This window comes from Nycticebus coucang, chromosome 2 (genome assembly GCF_027406575.1).
Source record: "Nycticebus coucang isolate mNycCou1 chromosome 2, mNycCou1.pri, whole genome shotgun sequence".
Lineage (NCBI taxonomy): Eukaryota > Metazoa > Chordata > Mammalia > Primates > Lorisidae > Nycticebus > Nycticebus coucang.
This window is the reverse complement of record NC_069781.1, coordinates 23022588-23047550: the sequence shown is the minus strand read 5'-3', so window position 1 is coordinate 23047550 and position 24963 is coordinate 23022588. Positions and strand designations below refer to the sequence as shown.

The window sequence follows — 24963 nt, the reverse complement described above, 5'->3', positions numbered from 1 at the left end:
TCTTAAGGCACCACCATGGTATATGCAGCCCACTGTTGACAGAAATGACATAATGTACCATATACCAAAACGTGGGATTTACCCCAAAGGAAATTAAAAGCCCTAATTATCTCATTGCTATATTTGAAAAAAAGGAAATAAATGAACTAAACTGTCTACTCAAGAAATTAGGAAAACAAAAAAGTATATTATCCTCAAGGTCTTACAGTCAAGTTCAGGAAAGAAGTCCCCCAGCATGCAGTGGGTGCGTGTTTGTCTCAGTGTGGGACATCTGTGAGCTAAGCAGCAGGGGCTTCCTTACATCATCTCTACTGCTTTAAAACGCAAAACAAATTTGACAGACTCCCCCATTTTGCGGATGAGAAAACGGACTCAGCAAGGCTAAGTGATTTGTTCCAGACCTCAAAACAAAATAGTACACGCGTAATTGGCCCATGGGGTTTCCACTTCATCACACTGGTTCCATCAAATGTTCAGCGTCGTGACTGAGAGAGTCTATGAGTTATAGGACAGGAATTCAGAGGTGAAAAATGGACATGTCCAATCCATGTTGGGCTTGACTTGGTTGGCATCACTTGGGATCGTTTCAGGAACTTCGGTCTCTTCCTCTGTAAGACAAGGGAATGACAACAGGTGACTGTTTAAGGCCCTTTTGGAAGGTAGCCACGAAAGGGGCTGTGGGCAGGTCAGCTTTCCTGATGTCACTGGTTTCTGGTGGAAAAGGTCTCCTATCACAGTGCAGCACGCGCCAACATGCACCAACATGCGCCAACATGCAGGGGGCGCTCCCGACACCTGTCCCATTAGGAAATCCTTGGAATTTGGGTTGTCTAGCCTAGTAACACCCTAATAGTGACTTCACGGGTGGACACGTTGCCGCTAAAGATTCATTAACTGCAAAATTGACTTCACAGGAATTTATTTCCCCCTTTCTGGTAAAGGAAAGAAGAAAAATCATAAAACATTCAGGAAAAAAAATCAATTCATTGGTGCATTCTAATCTGTTTAATCCTTAACACAAACATTTTTTAGATTCCTACTGTGAACAAGACAGAACACTAGCCCTGGAACATACGCGCTCTGATAGTCTGTTACTTTTCCAGTTGTAACAACAAAGACCCTCTCAGGCAACTCAGGCGACATTCAATTAGAGTATTACTTGGACAGGCCACCTAACCACTGGGGATCTAGGGAGGTCCCTCAGCCTGCTATAGAGATGAACAGAGGCATAAGGAAGAGTAGACTCTCAGTCACACATCTAGACCCCCCCACCAAAGGACGGATCATAACGGGGGCACTGGAAGCTTCAACACCTTCCCAGAATACTACATGATTGCTATTGCCATGAAATTCCTTTTTAATAATGACCATGCCTATTAAGAGTCAGGCTCTCTGCTGAACACTCTCCAATTCTAATTGTATACTATGCCTCAGCTCTTATTTTAATTTCTTTTGTGCATGTGCTTTGGTTTCTGATTCTGTTATGAATTTCTTAGCTTACTGTGTATGAATTTTAAATGATCATAGAATGCCCTAATGGGTCCATTTCATTGATTCATTTAACCAATATTTATAGTACTTCTGGTATGTGCCAATCTTGATCTATTTTCTGGGGATTCCAAATTTAGTGAGAGTGTTCCAGGTCCTAAAGAGTGTGTGTGTGGGTGTGTGTGAGAGAGAGAGAGAGAGAGAGAGAGAGAGAGAGAGAGAGAGAGATAAACCAATCAACCTGATCCTATTTTTCTTTTAAAAAGATTCTTCTTGATGGTTAACGAATACATCAGAGGTGGGGGAGCAGGTGGTGAGGAAGAGATGAGAACAGGTAGGAGCCTATTACTGTAATTCAGGTGAGATTAATGGCTTGGATCACATCGCTGGCAATAGAGATGAAAAAAGAGGAAAAATGTGAGAACATACTACCTTGTTTCCCTGAAAATATAAGGTGTGCTCCCAAAGATGCACTAGGTCTTATTTTCAGGGGATGTCTTATCTTTCCTGTAAGTAGGTCTTATTTTCGGAGGATGTCTTATTTTCGGGGAAACAGGGTAGGTAGCATAAGCCAGTTACTGGTTTCTTAGATGCTAGACATTAATGAAAGGGAGGTTTATGGTTTGATCGATTGAATTGATGGTGATAAAACTTATTGAGGAAGCTCAGAGAAAGGGAGACAGATGGGGAAAGATGTTAAAATAATGAGCTTTGGACATTTAAAATTGGCAATATCAGGGAGAAATAGTTGAATTAGGAAGAATGGAGCTCAGAGGAGTTAGCTGGACCAGAAATTTAAATTTGTTAGTTACAGCAGATAGATGGCACTTAAAGCCACTGTCAAGGAAGAGATAATGAGGGGGGAGACCACAGAGGGAAGAGGGAAAGATCCCCCCCAAATCCTAAGTTTGAGGGGAGGGAGGAGTAGACAGAACCACGTGACAGGAAGGAAGTGGTTGACTGTAACAAAGGTTGAGAGATTGAATAAAATGAGGACAATAAACCCAGAGTTTACTGATGGATGATCTTTAGAAGAGTAGTTTTCACTGAGTGATGGGAGTGGAAATCAGAGGAAAGAGAATTGAGAGTGAAAGGAGGATGCCAAAGTCTCCCTTTGTCTCATGCTTCCAGCTTTATTCTGCTATCCCTGCCGCAGTAATGATACCTGTTTTGTGCATTTTACGTGTGTCCTTCTTTTTTTTTCTTTTTTTTTTTTTGTACGAAAGGTTTTTATTGGCGAGGGAGGGATGCTGCAGAGCTGCACTAAGGAGGAGAGGAAAGGAGAAGGGGGGAGAAAAGAGAGAGAGAAGAAAGAGAGAGGGGGAGGGGGGAGAGAGAGGAGAGACCGAGAGAGAGAGGAGAGAGCGAGCTATGTGTGTCCTTTTAATTCGTTAAAAAATACACAGATAAAGATCCAATTCTTTCCTTGTATTTTTGTTTTTCACTTGCACAGAAAGTAAAATAGCAATAAGTAGGGGTCAGAAAAATGGTGCAGGAAGTGGAGGGGTAGCGCTTAGCCCTTTAGAAGAGGCAGGCACCAGGATGCATTTGCTTGCTGAGGGGAATCGTTTATTGGAGGCAGCAGAGATGATCATGTTTCAGGAAAGAACATAACCAAGGAAGGAGAATCCTTCAGAAGGTAGGGCTGTAATCAAGGGAAGGGACTCAGAATCTGAGAGGAACGGTGACCTTTATTCGTACAAGGACACTTCCTCTATCATGGCCTGTTAGCAGGAGAAAGTGAGCACAGACAGTGTAGGCTTGAGCATGGTTGGGGTGAAGTTGACAGAGCTTTGGTGACTTGTGTTCCTGTCAAGCATGAGGCAAAGCCATCAGTTGAAACTACAGATGGAGGAGGAAGTGTGGGAGGTAAGGGAAGAAAGAAGTTATTCATCTCAGGGAGTGGGACACTGAGCCTCTTGGGAGAGGTGATCAGCTCTCTGGGCAGTGGGCCCTCTAACACTTGGTGCCATTGCATTAACACGAAACTTGTCTTCTCAATTGTGCAACTGTTTCCTCCCATGACATACAGCTGCAGGGGGGGAGCCTCTGAGAAGAGAGATGTGGTGGTTGGTGAGTGTAGGGGAGTGAGATGGAGGGACTATGAGTGAAGGAGAAGAGAGAATTTGCCAGGACATTAATTAAGTGGGAGGGAAGAGGAGGAGGGGTAGGGTAAACTCACACTTAATTGGTGCAATGCACATATTCTGGGTGAAGGGCACACGTATCACCTTGTAACCAGAATGTGTGTATACCTGTAATTTTCTGAAATAAGTAAACAAAGAAAAAAATATTAAAGATGACGTCAAAATTAAAAACAGACTTCACCACTATGTAACAACGCCATGTAAAAAATATGCTCTTGTACCTCAAATCCATAATAATAAAGTATCTGTTTATAAAAAACAAAGAAAAAAGATTATTCATGGGGTGTAAGATGGACAAGAGTGGGAGGGAAGTCAGGAGAGACAAAGGATGATGACCCGAATGCTGAGGATGAGGTCAAAGAATTGTGGTGGTGGGAGTGGTGGGGGCTTTTCTGGAGTACGTGGCCTGGAATGGTAGGAGCTGGTGGTCAGGGGGTGGGATGATTCAGTTGATATTTCACAGATGCTATTGTGTTCATGAAAAGATCTAAGGTGTGACTATGCGAGTGGGTAGCTGAGATAGAGTGGAGGAAAAGGGGAAGGAGTGGAGACCAGGGACTGAATGGGTCACCGCTGGAGGTTGAGCTTAGTGTTGATGAGGACAGGACTAGGGGTGAAGAGGAAACTGAGCCAAGAGCTCAGGTCTTCAAGATGAGGGGGGTGTGGTCAGGAAGTCAGAGGATAACAGCAGTAAGGACAGGGTGTGAGTTCTGAACCTGCATGTTTCATAATAGTAAGCAGTGGGGAGCAGGGAGGACGCCTCCCCCATGTTAAGACTCTGAAGTTGTGGGCGATGAGAGAACAGAGCCCTTTCTCCTTAGGAGGGCTGTTGGGAAAGTGGTATCACAGAGAACAGCTGGGTTTCAACAAAGGCAAAAAAAGTGTAACAGGAACTTACTAAGAAAAGCCTGATAATTTGAGGGCATTTACTGACCCCAGAGCAGGATTCCAGAGGGGTGTAGAGGGAGGGATTATGTTTTTGGAGGAGGGATTGGATTAGAGAATGTACAAAGCAGCCTGGAGTTGCGTGTCCACCTGCTTACTGCCATCTCTCTGGAGCCAAGTTTACAAACCAGACTCACTCACGGGTAACCGACCATTCTACGATTGGTCAGGAATGACCTCATGCCTGGAAAATCCTCTAAAAGCCAGGCAGTGAGGACTTGAGTACAGAACATGGCATCGAAGGAAATTACCCAGAACCATTTCCCTCACTAAGGGCTGTGGAAGAGCAGGTCCTCCTAGGGTCCTAAACTTCTGTGTAAAATGTAGCCAGTCTCAGTCCCCTTTCAGAGCAGAAGTCCTCTTTACAGCATGGTCAGTAGCTCATGTTTAAACATGTTTAATGTATGTAACATTATTTCTAGAGTTCTAGCTGAAATTAGTGTTGGCAATTTCTGTTATAGGAGTATGATTAAGTTCGCTTAAAAGCTCCACCCCCAAAAAAAGGTTAATGAGACATGATTTTTCCCTCCTAGATTAGCAAAAATAATAGATTGGTAGCATCCATAGCTGGTAAAGGTGTGAGAAATGGATACTACGATGCTCCATGAGATGGGCAGTGAATTGGTTCCACATTTATGCATATTAGTTACAGCTTTAAATGGTGTTATCCATTGACACCAAATGTCACTTCCAGTTGAATCTAATCTACAAAATAGTCTCAATGTATTTCAGATGCATAAAGCTGTATTTTAAAAAATGTTGATTGTGGTATTGTTGAAATAGCAAAAAATTGTAAGCAGCCTGCTGGTCCATCAATGGAGTAATGATATAGGAATTACCCTATGTCTTTACTAAGAAATACTAGAGAGCATTTAAAAGAAGAATCATCATCAACAACACAACAACAAAGACACATGTGTAAGTACTGACATGAAAGGATGTCTTGGTTAGATTGTCAGGCAAACAAAGTCACAGACTAATATCTCTAGTCTGACTAGACATTTAGACATTCTTTTGCAAATGGAAATACATATGTAAATTATTATATGATTGTGTACATACCTTTGTGTATGTAATGTTATAAGTCTGTATCTGGATTTAGATCTCTATCTATATCTACATAAAAGATACTGTACGTTATCTAAGACACACTTTTGTCATATTTTCATAAGATATATCTTATAATGTTTTATGCATTATAATTTCATTGAAAGTAGTTTTTCCCTCATATTTTGGCAGTACAGAAATTAATGGTGCATTTTATAATTGACAGAACGTTGGATGTGATAAAAATGATAGGGAAATGGATGAGTAGAGAGGAAAAAAAGATTTAAATGTATAAGCATAGGAAAAAGGATAGCCATCAAAGAGTAGAAGCTGTCTTTGAGGTTGGCATTGAAATAACAGTGGGCATTTTTTTATTGCCTTCTTTAAAATATTCTTGAATATAGTGTGGTATAAAAACGCCCAAATCTTAAGTGAATATCTCAATGAGTTTTTACAAATGTGTATACAATCCAATCATCTTTTAGTATCATGGGGCATTGATTCCAGGACCCCTGCAGACACCAAAATCTACAGATGCTCAAGTCCCTAGTATAAAATGGTATAGGTTTGCATATAACCTACACACATCCTCTCAAGTACTTTAAATCATCTCTAGATTATTTATAATACTTAACACAATGTAAATGGTATGTAAACATTTGTTATACTGAATTGTCTAGGGGCAGGGGTCCTCAAACTGCGGCCCGCAGGCCACATGAAGTGGTGTGAATTGTATTTGTTTCCGTTTTGTTTTTTATTTCAAAATAAGATATGTGCAGTGTGCATAGGAATTTGTTCATAGTTTTTATTTTTAAACTATAGTCCGGCCCTCCAACGGTCTGAGGGACAGTGAATTGGCCCCCTGTTTAAAAAGTTTGAGGACGCCTGGTCTACGGAATAATGGCAAGGAAAAAAGTCTGTACATGTCCAGTACAGATGTAACCATTCATCTTTTATTTCCAATATTTTCAATCCACAGTTGGTTGAATCCACAGTTGGTGGAACCCATACTTACGGAGCGATGACTGTGCATGTGTAACCATGACTTAGAGCATTGCCATCACTCCAGAAGTTTCCTTCATACCCTTTCCCAATCAATATTCTCTCGGTTTGGCACTGTGCTCAAGGCTAGGGCATCAGACACATACATGGGAGCTGGCGGGTTTGAATCCAGACAGGGCCAGCTAAACAATGACAACTGCAACCAAAAAATGGCCAGGCATATTGGCAGGTGCCTGTGGTTCCAGCTACGGGGGAGGCTGAGGCAGGAGAGTCTCTTAGGCCCAAGAGTTTGAGGTTGCTGTGACACCATGGCACTCTACTGAGGGCAAAATAGTGAGACTCTGTCTCAAAAAAAAAAAAAATCAATGAATAAATAAAATCAAAAAAGAATTCATCCTCTCAATATAAACTGTATTCTGTCTTCTATCAACACAGATTATTTTTGCCCATTCTAAACAGTGCGTAAGTAAAATCATGTGTGAATTTCGTTCATCATATAGAATATGCTATTTTATTTGGCTTCTTTTGCTTAACAAAATATTTTGGAGATTCATTCATATTATTGTGTGTAGAAGTACCTTTGTTCCCACTTTGTTGCTGCCTGATATTATATTGTATCAATATATACCATGATTTCGTTATTTTTCTGTTGATGGACTTTGGGTTGTTTGCATTTGGGGGCTATTATGAATAAGGAATTTATAAACATTCTTCTGTCTGTCTTTTTGTGGACATATGACCTCGAGTCTCCTCAGCAGAAATATGCCTGAGAGGACAATGGTTGAATCATATGGCAAGGATACGTTTAGCCTTAGTAGATGTTGCCAACACAGTTTTCCAAAGTCCCGATTTTCTGTCTTTTTTATAAGTGCCGGTATTTTGTCTCTATTATACAGAGATTTTACTTCTTTGTATATTCAAAGAGAAAGGTAAAGAAAGCTTTTCTCAAGAAATAGAATGAAACTAATTTGGTCTCTGAAAATTTGAGCTGCAGTCTGGTGGCTGCATTTATTTATCCGCTAGGTGATTTTCATCTCTGATTCGCAGTTTCTCTACATCTAAAATGAGGATAATAAGGCCTCATTTATCATGCAGCATTTAGCTTTCCCCTATAGTTCTGCATCCAGATTAAATACCAAAATAATTGCATTTCTTCAATAAAAATACTATTTAAAAATAGCTGAACTACTGTCATAAATTGACTTTGCAGTCACCAGTGTGTGTGCGTGCTTGTGTGACATCATTAGCAATTGCAGAAAAGTGTACTGACTAGATTTATTCTATGTAGATGCTAACAGGTGCTCCTGGATGGAGCAGGGGTTAAAAACAGGCAGAAATTTACAAAACTGGTCAGTATTCACAGAGTGATAATCAGTTATACTGCATGGGATGCAATTTGCATTTTTATAGGTGAGAATTGTTTGTATTACTATCAATTTACAACTCCCAAGGTCATAAAAATTTTCAGACATAATAAAAAGCATAAAATAATTCAAATTTATGAGTTAGTCAGTACTCTAAATTTCAAAGACTTATGATTTTTCCCTACACTACATGCTTTCTCAAACATAACACAATTCTTATTAATTCCTTATTTCAAAAGGTGCTTGACTTAATTATTATACCGAGGGTGGCAGGTTTGAACCCGGCTCTGGCCAAACAGCAACAAAAAATAGCCGGGTATTATGGCAGCCACCTGTAGTCCCAGCTACTCAGGAAGCTGAGGCAAGAGAATCACCTAAGCTCAGGAGTTGGAGGTTGCTGTGAGCTGTGACTTCACAGCACTCTATCAAGGGTGATAAAATGAGACTCTGTATCTAAAAAAAAAAAAAAAAGCATATATAGCTAACTTAATGAGTATCGGATAAAACATTTTTGGCCAAAAGTAGAGCTCAAACCAAGAGGGAAAAATGTAATATAGAAAGTTATAAAAAAATGATGGCAGCTTCTATTCAAATTAGTAAATAGTTCAAAAGTACTTACCATGTGATTCAAAGAGGAATAATAATTTGTCTTTATTGAGTAACTACTCACAGTGTTGTGGTTTGGCCTCATGTTTGAACAGGGACTGACCTCATAGGCTACCCATGAATATTAAAATTATATCTGATAATGTATTTTCAGAAGTTTGAATAATTCAGTCCAGAACATGGCCATACACGAGGTTCCGTGACGCACATCGAATTCACTTCAGTCCACTTTACTAGTTTCTATGGAAGAGAAGTTTTCATTATCTCTCCACTTCACCATCTGGTCTCTGGTCCTAAACTCCCATGCGTAGCAGACTGCAGAAAAACCTACACAGCTAATAACAAACAATTATCCTGGAGCAGTACCCTCTGACTCCATATTTTAGAAAGAGACATTTCCATTGCAAATGCTTTATTATTATGAAGTTGTTTACATTCTCTCAATTCAACCCTTTTTATTTTAAATGTGATAGTTACTTGGTTTATGCATAACTAATTAATAAATAATTTTTTCCAAAACCAACAGAGCTATTTTCCTCCAAAGGTTAATTCAGGTTTCTAACAACAGAAAGCTTCTGGAAGCTTTTTCTCTAGTTCAAGTCATCAAAATTAATAATAATAATAATAATTAATGATAATAACAAAAATACAAAAAGCATGTACACCAGAGCACTATATTTGGACTGAATTATCTCACATTATAAGGATGTGTAGGGCCTTCACCTCTGAGCAAAAGGGTCTAAAGTTGTGATTTTATAATTATTTCTCACGGTTTTTCTCTTCTCTTTCTGGAAGCTATTCCTTGTTACTGCTTTTGGTGGACTTGCCTCTGAGGCCTTCTCTTCTTTTAGTTTGCTACTTTTCCATATTGTTAAGATATCATCAAGTCCACGGTCAAAGCCCTGCATTCACACCCATGGAACCTCTTACTCAGAACTCACAGGCAGATTCTATACATGATTCTAACAAACTGGCTGCTTTCCTTTCATAGCTGACAATATTGAGAAGTTTAGATAGAGACAGTGGTCAAGTGGTTTTCTTTGTGAGTGAATTTCTGATGTGTGAGTGTGTGTGTGTTTTAAGTGTATACATGGGGTCATCAGTAATGTATAGTGGAGTTAGCAAACATTTTCTATAAAGGGCCAAATGTTTTAGGCTATAGGATCTCTCCTGCATCTGGGGCAAGTACTCAAATCTTCTGTTATACCACAAAACTAGCCATAGAATGTACGTGAATGAATGGAGAGAGCTGTGTTCCAATAAAATTTTATTTACAAAAATAGGCAGAAGCCTCCTGAGGCTGTATAGTATGGTGACCCCAGAAACTGGTATAGTTATAAACAAGAAATCAGCATACTGGGGCTCTCAGTTCTGCTCCATGATGCCTGAGTTCTCTCATCTGTGTCATTTGAAAGAATGGTTTTGTAAACTCTGAAGTACTTTGTAAACATCTAAGATGGTTTTCATTTAGTCTTTCATGTAGTCAAGAAATATAAATCAAATGCGTACTGTGTGTCAAAAACTTTGCTAAAACAAGGTGAAGATTAAGTCAGGATGAGTCATATCAACTTTGGAAAAGGTACTAACTTTGGACCACTGGGTGATTGTCAGGTGGGGATCATAGGGTAAGATGACAGCCAGAGTTGGGGAGGGGCTTTCCCCTGAAGGGAATTGATGTCCACACAGTCACTCATTTGGGGAAGTGGTTAATTTCAGGACAGGAAATGAGTTGGCAATTTGGGTCCAGGGTAGTCAAACTTCTCTCTCTCTCTAAGCTTCCCTCTCCAGGAAGTGTTGGGCCAAGATTCTAAATCGCAGAAAGGCCCAGATGATTCTGTTGATGGGGAGTGAGCTATCTCCTGACTACGTGGGCTAAGCCTACAATGATGGGTATCATTGAGTTCATGATTTTCCAGTTAGCAGTGACAATGACCAAAAGGAGAAGCAGTCCATTTCTGGGGCAACCAGCATCATCAAAGCTGAAGGTTACAGAGCCTCAAAGGAGCAGTGTCCCTTTCCAGAGTCCAGAGTAGGATGTGAATGGGGATCATGCCACAATAATCTGGAATCAAGAATCACTTTACTTTGTAGATTCTGGCAAGAGAGGTATACTGCATTTACACATTGTTCTTGCCCAGAAGTGTATGATCTAGCAAGGGAGGCAAACATATAATCATACCATTATAGTTCAGTGGGGTAAATGTTTAGGTAGAATTGAAGATATTAAGGTCAAGGTTGGATGCCTAATTTAGCCTGGCTGTGGTTCTTGAAAAAAATAATGTCAGCTGAGATTTTATATGAGTGAGGTCAGGTTAACCAGGCTGAGAGGGAAGGCCAAAAAATCAGTAGGTACCACTGCAAAAGGCATCATAGCAGTGCAGTGTGATTAGAGAGCCAGACTGAGCATTTACATCTTGGGTCTTCAGTAATGAGCTGCTCAAACTTGGATATTCTACACATTTCTTTAAGTCTCTGTATCCTCATCTGTAACACGGAATGGCAGTCTTTATCTCATAGGGTATTATGAGGATCAAGTAGGCTGCAGTATTTGAAGGCTTCAATGTGAGGCCTCGAGCCTGCTAAGCAAGCATTCACTGTTAGCACGCATATATGTTAAAAAGTAGTTTAAATAAATACCACAGTAAAGAAGAAGGAGCATGAAAAGATCAGATACAATTGAGGGCTGTGTACTCGAGTATATGCTATATGCGTGTAAATTTGGCAGTAGGAATTAAACCTCCTTCAGCGTTTTCTCATGCTTCCTCCTCTTGTGATATTTTTGTGGTGGGTCATGGCCTTTCTTCCCTAGACTACTGCGCCTGACGCTGACGGCATCAGGCCAGCTGGTAAAATAAAACTGGTCGTGAGAGTTAGCGGAAGGCATAGTCAGAAGGTTATGCAGGGCAGTTATGTCATCTGCATCTCTAGAGATGGGAATGAAATGATGAAATCAGCTGGTTTTCAGCCTTCCTTTCAGCATGTTCTTAACTAGATGAGCTGATGTCCTCAGCTGATAATTCCCTCTTCCTGTTGTGAAAAATCTAGACATTTCCTGAGTGCTGACTTTATGCTGGATACCACCTAGGTGCTGGGCTTCAGGATTGTCACCTTCAAGTGCTCATTGCTAAGTGGGAAAGTGCTCATTGCTAAGTGGGAAAGTGCTCATTGCTAAGTGGAAAGTGCTCATTGCTAAGTGGCATCACCAGTGTTGCCTCAGCACGCCATAAGGAGGCCCAGGGAGAGGACCCCTGATCTTCTGTCTCCAAATTCTCCAGTGTCTTAACCAGTCCAGTTGTCCCTACAGTGTGAAGGCATCCTGTCCCTCATGGAGACCTTTGTTGGTTTTCCCAAATACAGATGGGAACAGGGCTTTGGTGGGTCTGAGTCTTTCCTTTTTCTTGGTCTTCCATTGATTTGTTTTTAGCTGCTCCTTTTCCCAAGGTCAAACTTCTTTGCAGACTCTAAATATAATGAAATACCCCAACAGTTTTATACCTTTCAAGCTTTTTATACATGTTTGTTCTGCTAACAGCTTTGGGAAGGATTATTCTTTCCACTTTACAGCGTAGGAGATTCGCGTTTAGAGATTCCCTGTGACTTGCCAAGGTCTCCATGAGGGACAGGATGCCTTCACACTGTAGGGAAAACTGGACTGGTTAAGACATTGGAGAATTTGGAGACAGAAGATCAGTGGTCCTCTCCCTGGGCCTCCTTGTGGCATGCTGAGGTAATTGCATGAACTCCATTCAAACTCCTCTTTCATGTTTACATGGATGGAGCTGGAACATATTCTTCTTAGTAAAGTATCTCAAGAATGGAAGGAAAAGTACCCAATGTACTCAGTCCTACTATGAAACTAATTTGGGGCTTTCACATCAAAGCTATAACCCAGTTACAACCAAAGAATAGGGGGAAGGGGGAAAGGGAGGGGAGGGACGGGGGTGGGTAGAGGGAGGGGGATTGATGGGATTACACCAGCTGTGCATCTTACAGGGGTATATGCGAAACTTGGTAAATGTGGAATGTAAATGTCTTGGCACAGTAACTGAGATAATACCAGGAAGGCTATGTTAACCATTGTGATGAAAATGTGTCAAATGGTCTATGAAGCTAGTGTATGATGCCCCCCGATCATATCAAAGTACACAGCTATGATTTAATAAAAACACACACACACACAAAAGGAAAGAAAATCAAACTCATGTTTACAAATAACAAGGTCACTGTTCATTCCCACCTCCACCCACTCTGCCACCGGGGCTGTGCTTGGTGCCCTTGTCAGTAGGGACCCTGACCCTCGGCCTAGATTCAGAGGGTTACTCTCTTAACCATCTAATTCTTCACAGGAACTAGGAACACATGTCAGAGGAATATCATTTCTTCCATCAGTGTACAGACAGATCTGTCTTACGCCTTACAAAACTTTATACCTTCCATACAGTTGACTAGCCCTGGCTCCTCTGGGTGGTCTTATTCCCAGGCTGATTTGTCATTCGATTCTCAAGCGTCTGTTCCCATTAGTGTTTACACTCAGATGTTTTTGCCCAGCTCTAAAGCAACTTCATCCATTGCTTCTCAGACTGATATGTGGATAGACATATTACAGTCATTGTTTCCAGTCAGGGAGGATCTCCAGAGAAACTCAAACCGGGGAGATGCAAAGTCTGACAGATGGCCATTTACATGTGCACACAAACTTTATGGCCACCCTGTATTATAAGCAGAACATTAGCAGCAGACACAGTAACCCATGGTTTGTTGCCAGTTCCAGGACACAATTTGGACAAAAAGATTTAAATCACTGACTCTTAAACTTGGTTTAAAGTTTGGGAGTTTAAAATAATCTTGATGCCCAGAATGACCCTAAGACTTTAAATCAAGATATTGAGAAATCTGTACTATTATAAACTTCAGTGGACAGAATAGTATGCTTCCTTCACAGAATATGACAGATAATCAGACCTGAACCATGAATTTATTAAGTGATTTAGAAAACATCTTGTCAAATCATCTGCCTGGTTAGATACTGGATAATCAAAGTGTTTTGTCTGACATGAATCCTGGAGCTGACACGCAGCTCCCATTTGGCCTAGCTCAGAATCCCAGAATAGATTTTGACATTGAAGAGTACTTTTCAGCCTCAATTATCCAGACTAAGACTGAAGAAGGTGAACTGAACATGGAACCAGTCTTAGAATCTCTGGACAGAGAGACCCCAACTGACCTCTGCTCAGTCCTAGGGATGTGGGGAAATTTCTAACTTCTTAGGTCTGGAGATGTTTAACACACAGACACAGACAGACTTAAACTTCTCTTTAGACAATAGCCCTCATCTGCCTCTGGGAAATATTCTGAAACACTCCAGCTTTTCCATGAGTACTGACTCATCTGACACTGAGATGTTAGATACTGAGAAGGTGTCTGCACTGTTAAAAACAGACCCACTCTAGAAAGTAAGGTTCAGTTGAACAGCACAGAAACACAGACCATAAGTTCTGGTTTGAAACTCTGGAAAGCTTGTTCTTTATCAGCAATGAAACTCAAACAGCGATGGATGGCTTTCTTCTGGCTGATTTGGCCTGGAACACGACGGGGTCTCAGTTCAGCTCTGTAGAAACCCAGACACATGTTGAACTACACAAAGTCTCCAACTTCCAAAAGTGGAGTCATGTATGGGGTGGCATTTACCATTTCCTTCGGGATTTGGAAAACGGGGAACGGGGACAACAGTATCAATTCTGTTGACTGTAGTAGAAGATGCTGTTGCTTGGATCTTTGCAATTCTCTGCCTTTTGTACTTGTAAACATGAAATTGGTATATAAGTGTGAGTGTATTATAAAGTGTAAGATGTTGGTTGACAAAATAAATAAAAACTTAAAACATAAAATAAATCTTAAGAAGTAAACGCTCTAAGGTTAGTATCCTCATAATCATTTCTTTTTTATGTATGTATTTTATTTCTTTATTAAATCATAAACACATAGATCATGTATACATTGATGCATTTATGGGGTACAATGTGCTGATTTCATATAGAATTAGGAGTGCTTACATCACACTGGTTAATACATACCTCACCTCATTTACTTAATTATTGTGTTAAGACATTTATACTTTATACTTTATAGATCGGACATGTATCCTTGCATTATGCACCATAGATGTGATCCCACCATTCACCTTCCCTCAATCTGACCTTCCCTCTCCCCTCCTATCCTCCTCCTCCCTCTTGCATCCTGGGCCATAGTTGTGATCTATTCTTCATATGAAAGTGTGAGTGATTGTAAATTGGTTTCATAATAGTACTGAGTACATTGAATAATTTTTCTTCCATTCTTGAGATAATTTACTAAGTAGAACATGTCAGAAACATGTTCCAGCTCCATCCATATAAACATAAAAGAGGTAAAGTCTCCATCTTTTTAAGGCTGCCTAATATTCCATGGTGTACATATACCACAATTTATTAATCCATTCATGGGGTGATGGGCACTTGGGCTTCTTCCATGACTTGGCTATTATGAATTGAGCTGAAATGAACAATCTGCTGCAAATATCTTTGTTATTAAGTGATTTTTGGTCTTTTGGATATACACCTACTAGAGGAATGGCAGGATCAAACGGCATGTCTACTTCTAGATCCCTGAGTATTCTCCAAAGATCTCCATAAAGAGAATTATGAAACTCTGAGAAAAGCAATAGCTGAAGATGTTAACAAATGGAAAAACATGCTAATGGCTAGGAAGAATCAACATTGTTAAAGTGTCCATATTACCCAAATCAATTTACAAATTTAATGCAACCCCTATCAAAGCACCACTGTCATACTTTAAAGATCTGGAAAAAAATAGTACTTCATTTTATATGGAACCAGAAAAAAACACAAACAGCCAAGACATTATTCAGAAATAAAAACAAATCAGGAGGAATCATGCTACCATACTTCAAACTATACTATAAATCTATAGTGATCAAAACACCATGGTATTGGCACAAAAATAGAGAGGTAGATGTATGGAACAGAATTGAGAACCAAGAGATGAACCCAGACACTTACCATCATTTGATCTTTGATAAGCCTATCAGAGATATAAATTGGGGAAAAGATTCCCTATTTAACAAATGGTCCTGAGAGAACTGGCTGGTGACTTGTAGAAGACTGAAACTGGATCCACACCTTTCACCATTAACAAAAATTGACTCGCAGTGGATAAAAGATTTAAACTTAAGATATGAAACTATAAAGATTCTTGGGGAGAGTGCAGGAGAAACACTTGAAGAAACTGGGCTGGGAGAATACTTTATAAGCAGGACTCCCGGGCAATTGAAGCAACACCAAAAATACATTAATAGGATCTGATCAAACTAAAAAGCTTCTGCACAGCCAAGAACACAGTAACTAAAGCAAGCAGACAGCCCTCAGAATGGGAGAGGATATTTGCAGGTTATGTTTCTGACAAAGGTTTGATAACCAGAATCCACAGAGAACTCAGACTTATTAATAAGAAAAGAACAAGTAATCCCATTTCATTGTGGGCAAGGGACTTGAACAGAAGCTTCTCTGAAGATGATAGGCACATGGCCTACAGACATATGAAAAAATGCTCATCATCTTTAATCATCAGAGAATCAAAACCCCTCTGAGATGTCATCTAACTCCCATAAGAGTGGCTCACATAACAAAATCTCATAATCATTTCTAATCATAAAATCACAGATATCTCAGAGGGGTTGAAAGAGATGTGGCTTATTGAGCGAATATATTAGGCTTTGCTTATAGAAGGGGTTCAAGAGAATAAGGAAAGATTTGCCTTTCTCCCCAAATTCTCAGATGGCTCAGGTATATTCTGTTTTCTAAAATTCCTTTCCCTAGCAAGCATTTTTATTTCTTGAATGCTGAAAATAATAAGAAAAATGGTGCTTTCAATTCATATTTTGAAAAGAGTTGTTTTTTCGTTTCTCTTTTTGAATGAATGAATGTTATGTGAGATCTTTTCCTTGAAATGGACCATCATTTAAAGTAGTTTTTCTTTGATTATTCCTTTAAGAAACACTCAATGAATGGCCATCTACTATGTCCCAGGAACCATGCTGGGCTGTGAATACCCAGTGCAGAATAAGATTAACAGGGTCCTATCTTCTAGGGGTTTGGATGTTGGAGAGGAATGATAGAGAGAACCAGAGGTGAACAGCAAAATGTCATGTAATTAAGGATGGTGGAAGTATTGAAGAAAGCAGGAAATTGGGTAAAGGCAGAAGAGTCAGAAAGCTAACTTGAAGAGCTGATGTTATTTAAAATGGAAGTCAGAACAATAGGAGTTAATGAGGCAAAAGGGTGACACAGGTATTCCAGGCAGAAAGTAGAGCACCTGCAAATACCTGGCTGTAAGACAGAACACGGAGGGCTGGAGGTTGCATTGGGAGGAGTGCAAGGTGATTTGGGCAAGGAGGTGAGTGTGAGTGTGGCGTGAGAGAGGCATGCAGGACAGGTAGGGAGAGAGCTGGTTGAAAGAGCTTACCGTTCAGGAAGGCTGTGTCCAAAGCGACTGGAGCATGGGCTGTAGAATTAGGCAAACTGGGTCTTGACTCGCAGCTCTATCACACACTGGCTGTGTGATGCTGGCTATACTATTCAACATCTCAGATTCCCAATGTCCTCATCTGAAGCATGGGGATCAGAATGCCTACCTCACAGGGCTGCCATGGAGATGAAATGAGTAAGTACATGAAAAATATATAACAGGTAAGATCTTGATGAGTGACCATTGCTACTATCAATCGCAGGATCCAGGGGGAGTCATCACTGCTGTCTGGAGGTGGGATTTATGAGGAGTGCGACTGCAGGCAAGGGTGTGAGAGAAGAGATGTTGACTTGATGATGGCTGGAACTAGAAAACTGCAGCAATTGCTCAGATATTGACTGGCCGGGAAACCAGATAAAGGACTGAGATAGTCGTTGAGATTTGTAACACAGGGAGAGTGATACATTTGGGGTAAGGATCGTAAGGTCTGTTTGCACATGTTGAGATTGTATCTGCTAGAAAGCAGTTGCAGAAAACAGACTTCACTTCAGTACGTTTGCAGGAAGGGCTTTATCACAGGGGATTCTGTGGCTCATAGAATTGCCAGGAGGGCTGGGGAAATAGAACTGAGGTTGAGCTTTTAGGAGCAACCTCTCCCGCCACTCCTACGAACGGGGTTGCTGTGGTAGATTCTTTCTCTTCAGTAATCTTGCAGTCAGGAAGCTGCCTCCTGTACAGCCACAATACTGCTGTTGTGAACAGGAAACTGCTACAATCAGGAAGTTGCTGCTGCTGCAGGATCTAGACCCAGCGCGCATCTGCAGAAGACTTATCAGCAGAAGGAATGCTTCTAGGTGGGCATCTGAACTCGGGAACCTCTGCAAGCGCGGCTGTGGAAAACCCAGACATTGCCATGACTGTGCTGCTGGCTGCTGGCTGAGCATTCCGAAATCCTGGCCATCTCAGGTTAAATGATTCTAGAGCCTGAGCTGCAAGGGAATAGGAAAGTCCAGTGCTGGCTTTCCGAATTCTAGGGTGGGGGTAAAGCGCTCTAGACCAGTGTTTTGGAACCTGTGGGCTATGACTTATGAGGGCATCATAAAATCAGTTCTGGTGATCACAATGAGCTTTTTTGTTTCCTTGGTCCTTGTTGGCAAAATAAGATGTTTCTTATGTTGCCTGGTGAAAAAACAAACAAACAAACAAACACAGAAGAAAACCCTAGAAAGCTACTGGGCTGGAAGCTGCAGCTCAATGTCTCATCACAGAGCCTCAAGAGACAAATGTGGGAAGAGCCTGGTGGCTGCTCAATCCATGGGGTTGGATTTAGGAGGAAGTCAAAGCTGGAGAGATATTTTGCAGAAATTTCAGAAAGATGTCATTTGGAGCCATGGGAGTGGGTTATGTCACCCAAGGAGAGTGTGCAGTGTGAAGAGAAAGAGGTCTGGGCAGACCCCGAGGTATGGACATTTGCTCCTGCCAGGGCTGGGCTTGTCCTTTGTCCTCTCTGGTGTTTCCTATTTACTCTCCAGGAAGAAGCTGGATCCAGGGAAACTCCAGAGGCATCAAAAAGGCATAGTTTCAAGCACATGTTCACTAGTGCTGGTTTTGCAGCAGCCTGGCAGAGAGCTACAGCACACTTCATGATGGATTGTAAACTGGCACCTAGCAGGGGGCCTGGTGACCACTGGCACTCGGGATGTGTTTGTTGGATGGATACACACAGTGGAGAAGTACTTAGGATGAAAAAGGCCTTCAGATTCTAGAGACTCCAGGTCATGAGCTGCGATTACAGAGGTGTCTACACCCTCACTAGCCATGGTTCACCCAGTGGCTTTGGGGCATCATTTATTATTTCCCGAGAGTATTTTTGCAGTATTAAAAAATGGCAACAAGAGGTGAAAGCTGTACAAGGAGATGTGTTATTGCAGCATTATGTGTAATAACAAAAACCTAAAAGCAAATTAAATGTTCATGCATGGGAGAACGGACAAACTGTGGTGGATTCAAGCAGTGGCTATCCAGCAGTTAAATGAATGAGCTGGGCCTACATGTGTCACTCTGGATAAATCTCAAAAACTTCATATTACATGAAAAAATTTAATTCACAAAATGGTTTGTACAGTATGACACAATTTATTGAAGTTTTAAAAATCACATAAAATTGTACTACGTGATCTTACATGAAAACAAGTATAAAATTCCGTAAGTAAAGGGAACGCACAAACTTTCAGGCAGTGGTTATGTAATCTCTGGAATGGGGGGAGGGTAATGGATAGAAGAGAAAGGCTTTAAAGATAAAATTAGAAGATAAAAGATAGAAGCAGAAACAAATATAGCAAAGTATTAATAGTTATTAAATAACCTAATAAGACATGGGAGAAATATTTTCTGTTCTTTTCATAATTAAAAATAAATACAAACATATATAAATTTTGCAATGCACAGAGCAAGAATCAGGCCTGCTCCCTGACTCCAAGTTAAGCAGATGAACTGTAAAACAATTACTAGGAAAAATGCACACACACACACCCAGACATACGAACGCGTACACATACAGATGAACATACAGAGATACACGTGTACATACACACATGATATAACTTTAAATTAAAAAAAGCTTTTAATTTTTTTATCGGGAGAAATATTGGCTTTACCATGTATCGTCAGTTTCTGAGAGACAGAACCTTTACGTTGTCAGCCCCTGACCCTTTTCTGAACTGGGTACTGGCCATTTACTGAACCCAGAAGATAGGGACCATCGTGTCTCTTGTTAGATGCTGAACCTGGAGTGACTAGGGCAGTGGCAGAGAAGAACAGAGGAAATCTCTGCATGCTAGGGACTGCTCCAGCACAGGGCTGGAAAGGCATGGCCTGAGGAGTTACAGAAGACACCCTGTAAACCCCGGTGGGAAATAATGGAGCTGGGAGTTGGGAGGCTGAGTCCAAATCCCAGCACTCTCATTAACCACATGACAGCCCTTTACAGGATCTCTCAGGAACATTCCCGAGATGACACTAGCTGACTTCTCTATCCTCTTCATTTAAGGAGTGTGTCTCCCCTGTCCCAGAATAAGTGGCATTCCAGGGAGTGGAGTTACAGCAGGTGTCTGGGTAATCGAGAGACCAAGTGAGGATAAAGTTATCAAATGTGGAAAAAGAAAGCTGTATCAGTTTTTCCAGGGGCAGGAATACGTTTCCTGTTATTTTTCATGAACTCACCTTCTTTCCCTAAGTGATGCAAGTATAGTGAGTGTGTGCGTATGGGGGCTGGGTGAGCGGAAAAGAGCTCGAGTTGAATTTTTACCAAAGAGCTGTATGTTTTAGGTAGCCTGGGGTCCAGCTAAAGGAATGATCTGTTTCACTTGTACAGATGGCATCATCTGCTGACAACATTCCAGGGGTGGGGCTGGTTCACCTTGAGTAGTAACAGAATGTAGTTTTTTTTTTTTTTTTTATTAAATCATAGCTGTGTACATTAATGAGATCATGGGGCACCGTACACTGGTTCTATAGACCATTTGACATATTTTCATCACACTGGTTAACATAGCCTTCCTGGAATTTTCTTAGTTATTGTGTTAAGACATTTATATTCTACATTTACTAAGTTTCCCTTGTAAGATGCACCGTAGGTGTAATCCCACCACAGAATTTAGGTTTAGAATTTAAACCTCCTGGGTCATCCACTCTATGTATCTATCCATTGAGATTTTAATGGGTATGGTTATTCTTTTTTTTTTTTTGATTTTGCTATATTATTCATTTAAATGATGTACTTGTGTCTTTTTAGGTGTTGGCTTTCTGAGCATGGCTTCTCAGAGACTGAGATTAGGAACTTCTCGCAGTGTAAAATCAGGTATCTCTGCTCAGAGGACAGTTGCTGAAAAATGAGAATAGAACCTTTCTCAAGTCAGAATGCGAGATAGTAGAAAATTGGCTTAGTTTATGCATAATGCACTCCGGTGGCATATGGCTTTTTAAGAATGCACGAGTTGTTAATCAAGGTTCATTTGTCCTTCACAGTTAGCGTGTAACTCAAATGCTGGGTATTCCCGTGTCTAGCTTCTAGTCCTCAAAACTTGTCTCTGTTTTCACTACACACCACTTGGCCTGCTGAACTCAGCACCTCTCCCAATGCCCACTCCTCCCAAAGAATCTACTCACAGAAAGAGTTCAAGAAAAATTTAGACTTTACTGAGTATTTCATAGAGGAAACCTCAGAGGCGGATAGAGCACGCTGCTTAGCAGACGATTCAACATTTTCCCTCAACTATCTGTGCTCTCCCAACTCCCTCTCATTCGTACGCCACTGCTGATTTTCTTTCTTTGTTTCTTTAAATCTCTTCTAGGCTCTCTCTGACAAACTTCACTGGATTCTTACTCCTTTTCTTTCTCTCCTTCTTGAGAGAAATAAAAAGTTTGCTGCATTCTTTTGTATGGTAGTTAAGGGTCTGTTTTTTCTTACTGGAACGTAACAGCAGGGACTTCCACTTCCACTCAAATGGTTTGTCAATGTCCTTTGATAAATAAAGTGCTCCTCCAAAGATGATAAGAGACGCCAAGTTTGATGTAGCTAAAGAAATTTTACGGGTTCCCATACCAGGAGAGGAGGTTGCCATTTCTCAGAAGTCCTTTGCCCCATTTATCTTTGTGTGTCAACAACTCTGTGGGGACTTAAAAACCCTCCACAGAACTGGCTTTCTGAGGGTGTTTGAAGCAGGAATGTATCAGGCAGGGGATGGTAGCGGCTATTCCCTGGCTACGTGACCACATCACCTTGACCATTGTTGAAATGCATGGCACTTTTCTGCCAGGACACAAAAACTGTCTGCTGTTGACTTATGTCAATCTTAGCTGGAATGGAGCCAGGCCTGGTCAGATAGTTTCCCGAATCTCTAGATGGCCTCTCCCCTCTTGGGCGGTCAGCTTGGTAGTTCTCTCCTTTACCTATTTGCGATTCTGCAGTTTGTTCCATTCTGAAAGGCAGCCCACGTTTTGACTCTGCTGAGAGGACAGACACACAGCCAAATGCTACTGATGTCATGGGTTTTATGCTGGTGTGGGGGGGTCTTCTTCTGGTTGGGCGCTTCCAGAATTCTTCCCAGAATCTCAGCCCCCAATTCTGGTCTTCTGAGATGGAAGAGACTTTGGAGAGATTCAAATCCACCCCTTTCAGTTTTTAGACTTGGATCCTGAGTTCCAGGGAGGGGGAAGGGGTAGTGAATTCTTATGATTTTATGTTTCCTTGGCATCCATTGTGAATTCAGGTTTCCCTTTCTTATACCAGACACAGCACAGGGCTCATTCTTCCTTGACACAGTCTCCAGATGTAAACCACATCCAGTGGCTCAAGCTGGTGTCCAGACATAAGAACATAGAGGCATCTCTCCCGTGTAGCAGACTGAGCTCCCCGCTTTCCCAAGGCATCCCTAAATGGACCATGCTGGCATTTGCCCTCAAACTTGGAGTGACCCACACCCTGTTTCCTTTTATGCTAGCTGTCTCACGCGCTCTCTTTCTTGCTCTCTCTCTGCCTAACTCTACATTCCCACCTCATGTGACTGGAAAAGGAGCACTGCCCTCTCAACACAGGATCTGCAAGTAATAAATCTTTGAACTTTTTTCATGGTGGGTGTATTCAATTTGTGCTTTCCATCTAAGGAACCAGGGGCTTCCCCAGGCCCCGTTTTCCTCAGTGATACAGGAGTGGGGGTGGCAGACACAGGGGCAGGCTCCCAGGGCCAGAGCGATGGTCAGGCAGGCATGAACTGGACACAGGTTAGACAAGAGCCACAAGGACCTCTGCCAGGATAAACACGTTTCCTGTGTGAGGGACTGTCTGGTGTCAGGTTGGATAATCAGGGCTTAGGCCATCCACCCTGTGAAAGACACACTGTGAACACCCACTTCCAACCCACTCCTTCATTTCCCATTAGGGCAGGGTTGCCAGCCGCTCTGGTACTGGAACCCCAATTTTGCTGGGGGCTCTCTTTACAGAAGAAATGAATCAAGATCCTACAGTAAGTGAGTGGTTGGGCTGGGGTATGTATCCACCCCTGCTGATCCCCTGTGATCTCTGCCTACCACCCCTCGCTGCTTCCCTGCCTTCTATCTGAAAGATAACTTCACTCAAAACTCTCTTTTTAACCCTGGAGTTGTATCTTTTCAAGAGACAGAAGGAGAAGTAAACTATTTAATATCCTTTGTGGTTTCAGTCTTGTTTTAAAAAGTTTTCTTTTTACCCAAATGTTTGGATGGATGAAATTCTGTATTGTAGAGAGTTGCTTTCTTCCTGAAGGCCAAGAGAAAACCGGTCAGTCTGAGCTACTGTATAAGAAGATGGACAACACATTCTCAAGAGGAAAGGTGTTTGTATCCACATACTGGAATTTATCCACTTGGACTGATATGGTGGTGTTGACATGCAGGTAATCCAACAGGAACTGAGAGAGATTCTGGTATATGCCTGTGGTTTGCATTTCAGACTCGCACACTGTCACCAAGGCTTGTTTTTTGGCCTGATTGTTGATGAGAAGCTCCAACTTCAGGTCGACAGAATGATTTGGGCATTGCACAAGAAACTGCAGTTGGCAAATGATGAAGTACCAGCCGGGGAACTGGATCACCAGATCCCCATCCTGATATCTGACTCCATGGACAATGCCATCTTTGTTCCAAGACAACTTGGTTTGGTTTAGATGCTTTGACACTGGGAATAGAAGTAGAAAAAAATAAGATTATTGAACAAATTGAAGGTATAAATTGGAAGACATTAAGTCTTTATTCAAAGCTCTCTATCCAAGACCTCTGTTTTCTATCATGTTATCTGCTGTTCTAACGATCTGAGTATCATCCTTGTTACTCATTTTAGGGTCTACTTTTTATTGTAGGCACAGGTAGAAAATCACCCTTCTTCCTTTTCTCTAATGCTCAGAGCGGAAGGATCAGAACACATATGGTACTGTAGTTTTACCTCCTATAGAATAGGTTTCCAATTAATTATTATATTAATGTGTCATTACTATAGTTATCTTTCTCTTTTTAGACTAGGAACTTCTGATCCAACAAGGTCTGGGCTATCATATTCATTTATCACGAATGAGAGATCACTGTTTGGCAGGCATTGCAGAAAGTATCAGAGAGAAGACATTCTATAATATTGTTCAATTAATAGCCGATTTAAGTATCAAGATGTCTAGGAGAATCTTCATTAACTTTCACATTAAGATGTATCCTCTGTGCTTTCTCTGAATTTTTGAATCGTCTCTTTTCTTTAAGAGGGCAGCCAAACATGATTGTGTAGGATCCTCACGTGTACTTTACGAGGCTCTTGCATTTGGGATTTATAGAAAAGCAGTGAATTAACAGACCCTCTAAGCTGACAGAATCCAAGTTTCTGGGTCCACAAGTGAAAATTAGCACTGACTGGTAATGGTGCCTTCAGCACTGGGAGGCTGGCGTGTTAGTTTTAATCGGTTTCTGCTTTCCCTTTAAGCCTTGCTGCAATTTAATTGAAGAGTGAGAACTAATCTAACTGCAAAATTGAAGTTTTGGAATGAGCAGAATGGCTATTCAGAGAACCTTTCCCATCTCTACCTCATTCTTTCACAGTGTAAGAGCCTCTTACACTTTCATTTATAAGGAACCTCTTACCTGAGGCATACTGCAATATGCAAATAGGCCCTCTGCCAACATGTTCATTAAGCTGTCAATCTGGGAACAAGGCAATTTTGTGGTCCCCTTGTGAGTAAATTCATGGAGGCAGAGATTGAGAGCCTGACTCCCTTGCATTAGGAAAAGGACTATGTAATTGGCTGAAACTGGCAGGTAACTGAATA

At 41.2% G+C, this 24963-nt stretch overlaps 1 protein-coding gene and 1 pseudogene across 2 annotated transcripts in view; one reads left to right on the top strand and one right to left on the bottom strand.

The window, feature by feature from the left end:
* The first annotated feature begins 763 nt into the window (after window positions 1–763).
* LOC128596171 (ATM interactor-like) lies at window positions 764–21016 on the top strand (annotated as a pseudogene).
* TNFSF8 (TNF superfamily member 8) overlaps window positions 19263–24963 on the bottom strand; it is a 30361-nt gene continuing 24660 nt past the window's right edge. For both annotated transcript variants that reach the window (XM_053576812.1, XM_053576822.1), the window contains one exon: window positions 19263–23834. In XM_053576812.1, coding sequence (XP_053432787.1) covers window positions 23440–23834 — 395 coding nt within the window. In that variant the 3' untranslated portion in view covers window positions 19263–23439. The remainder of the gene's footprint in view (window positions 23835–24963) is intronic.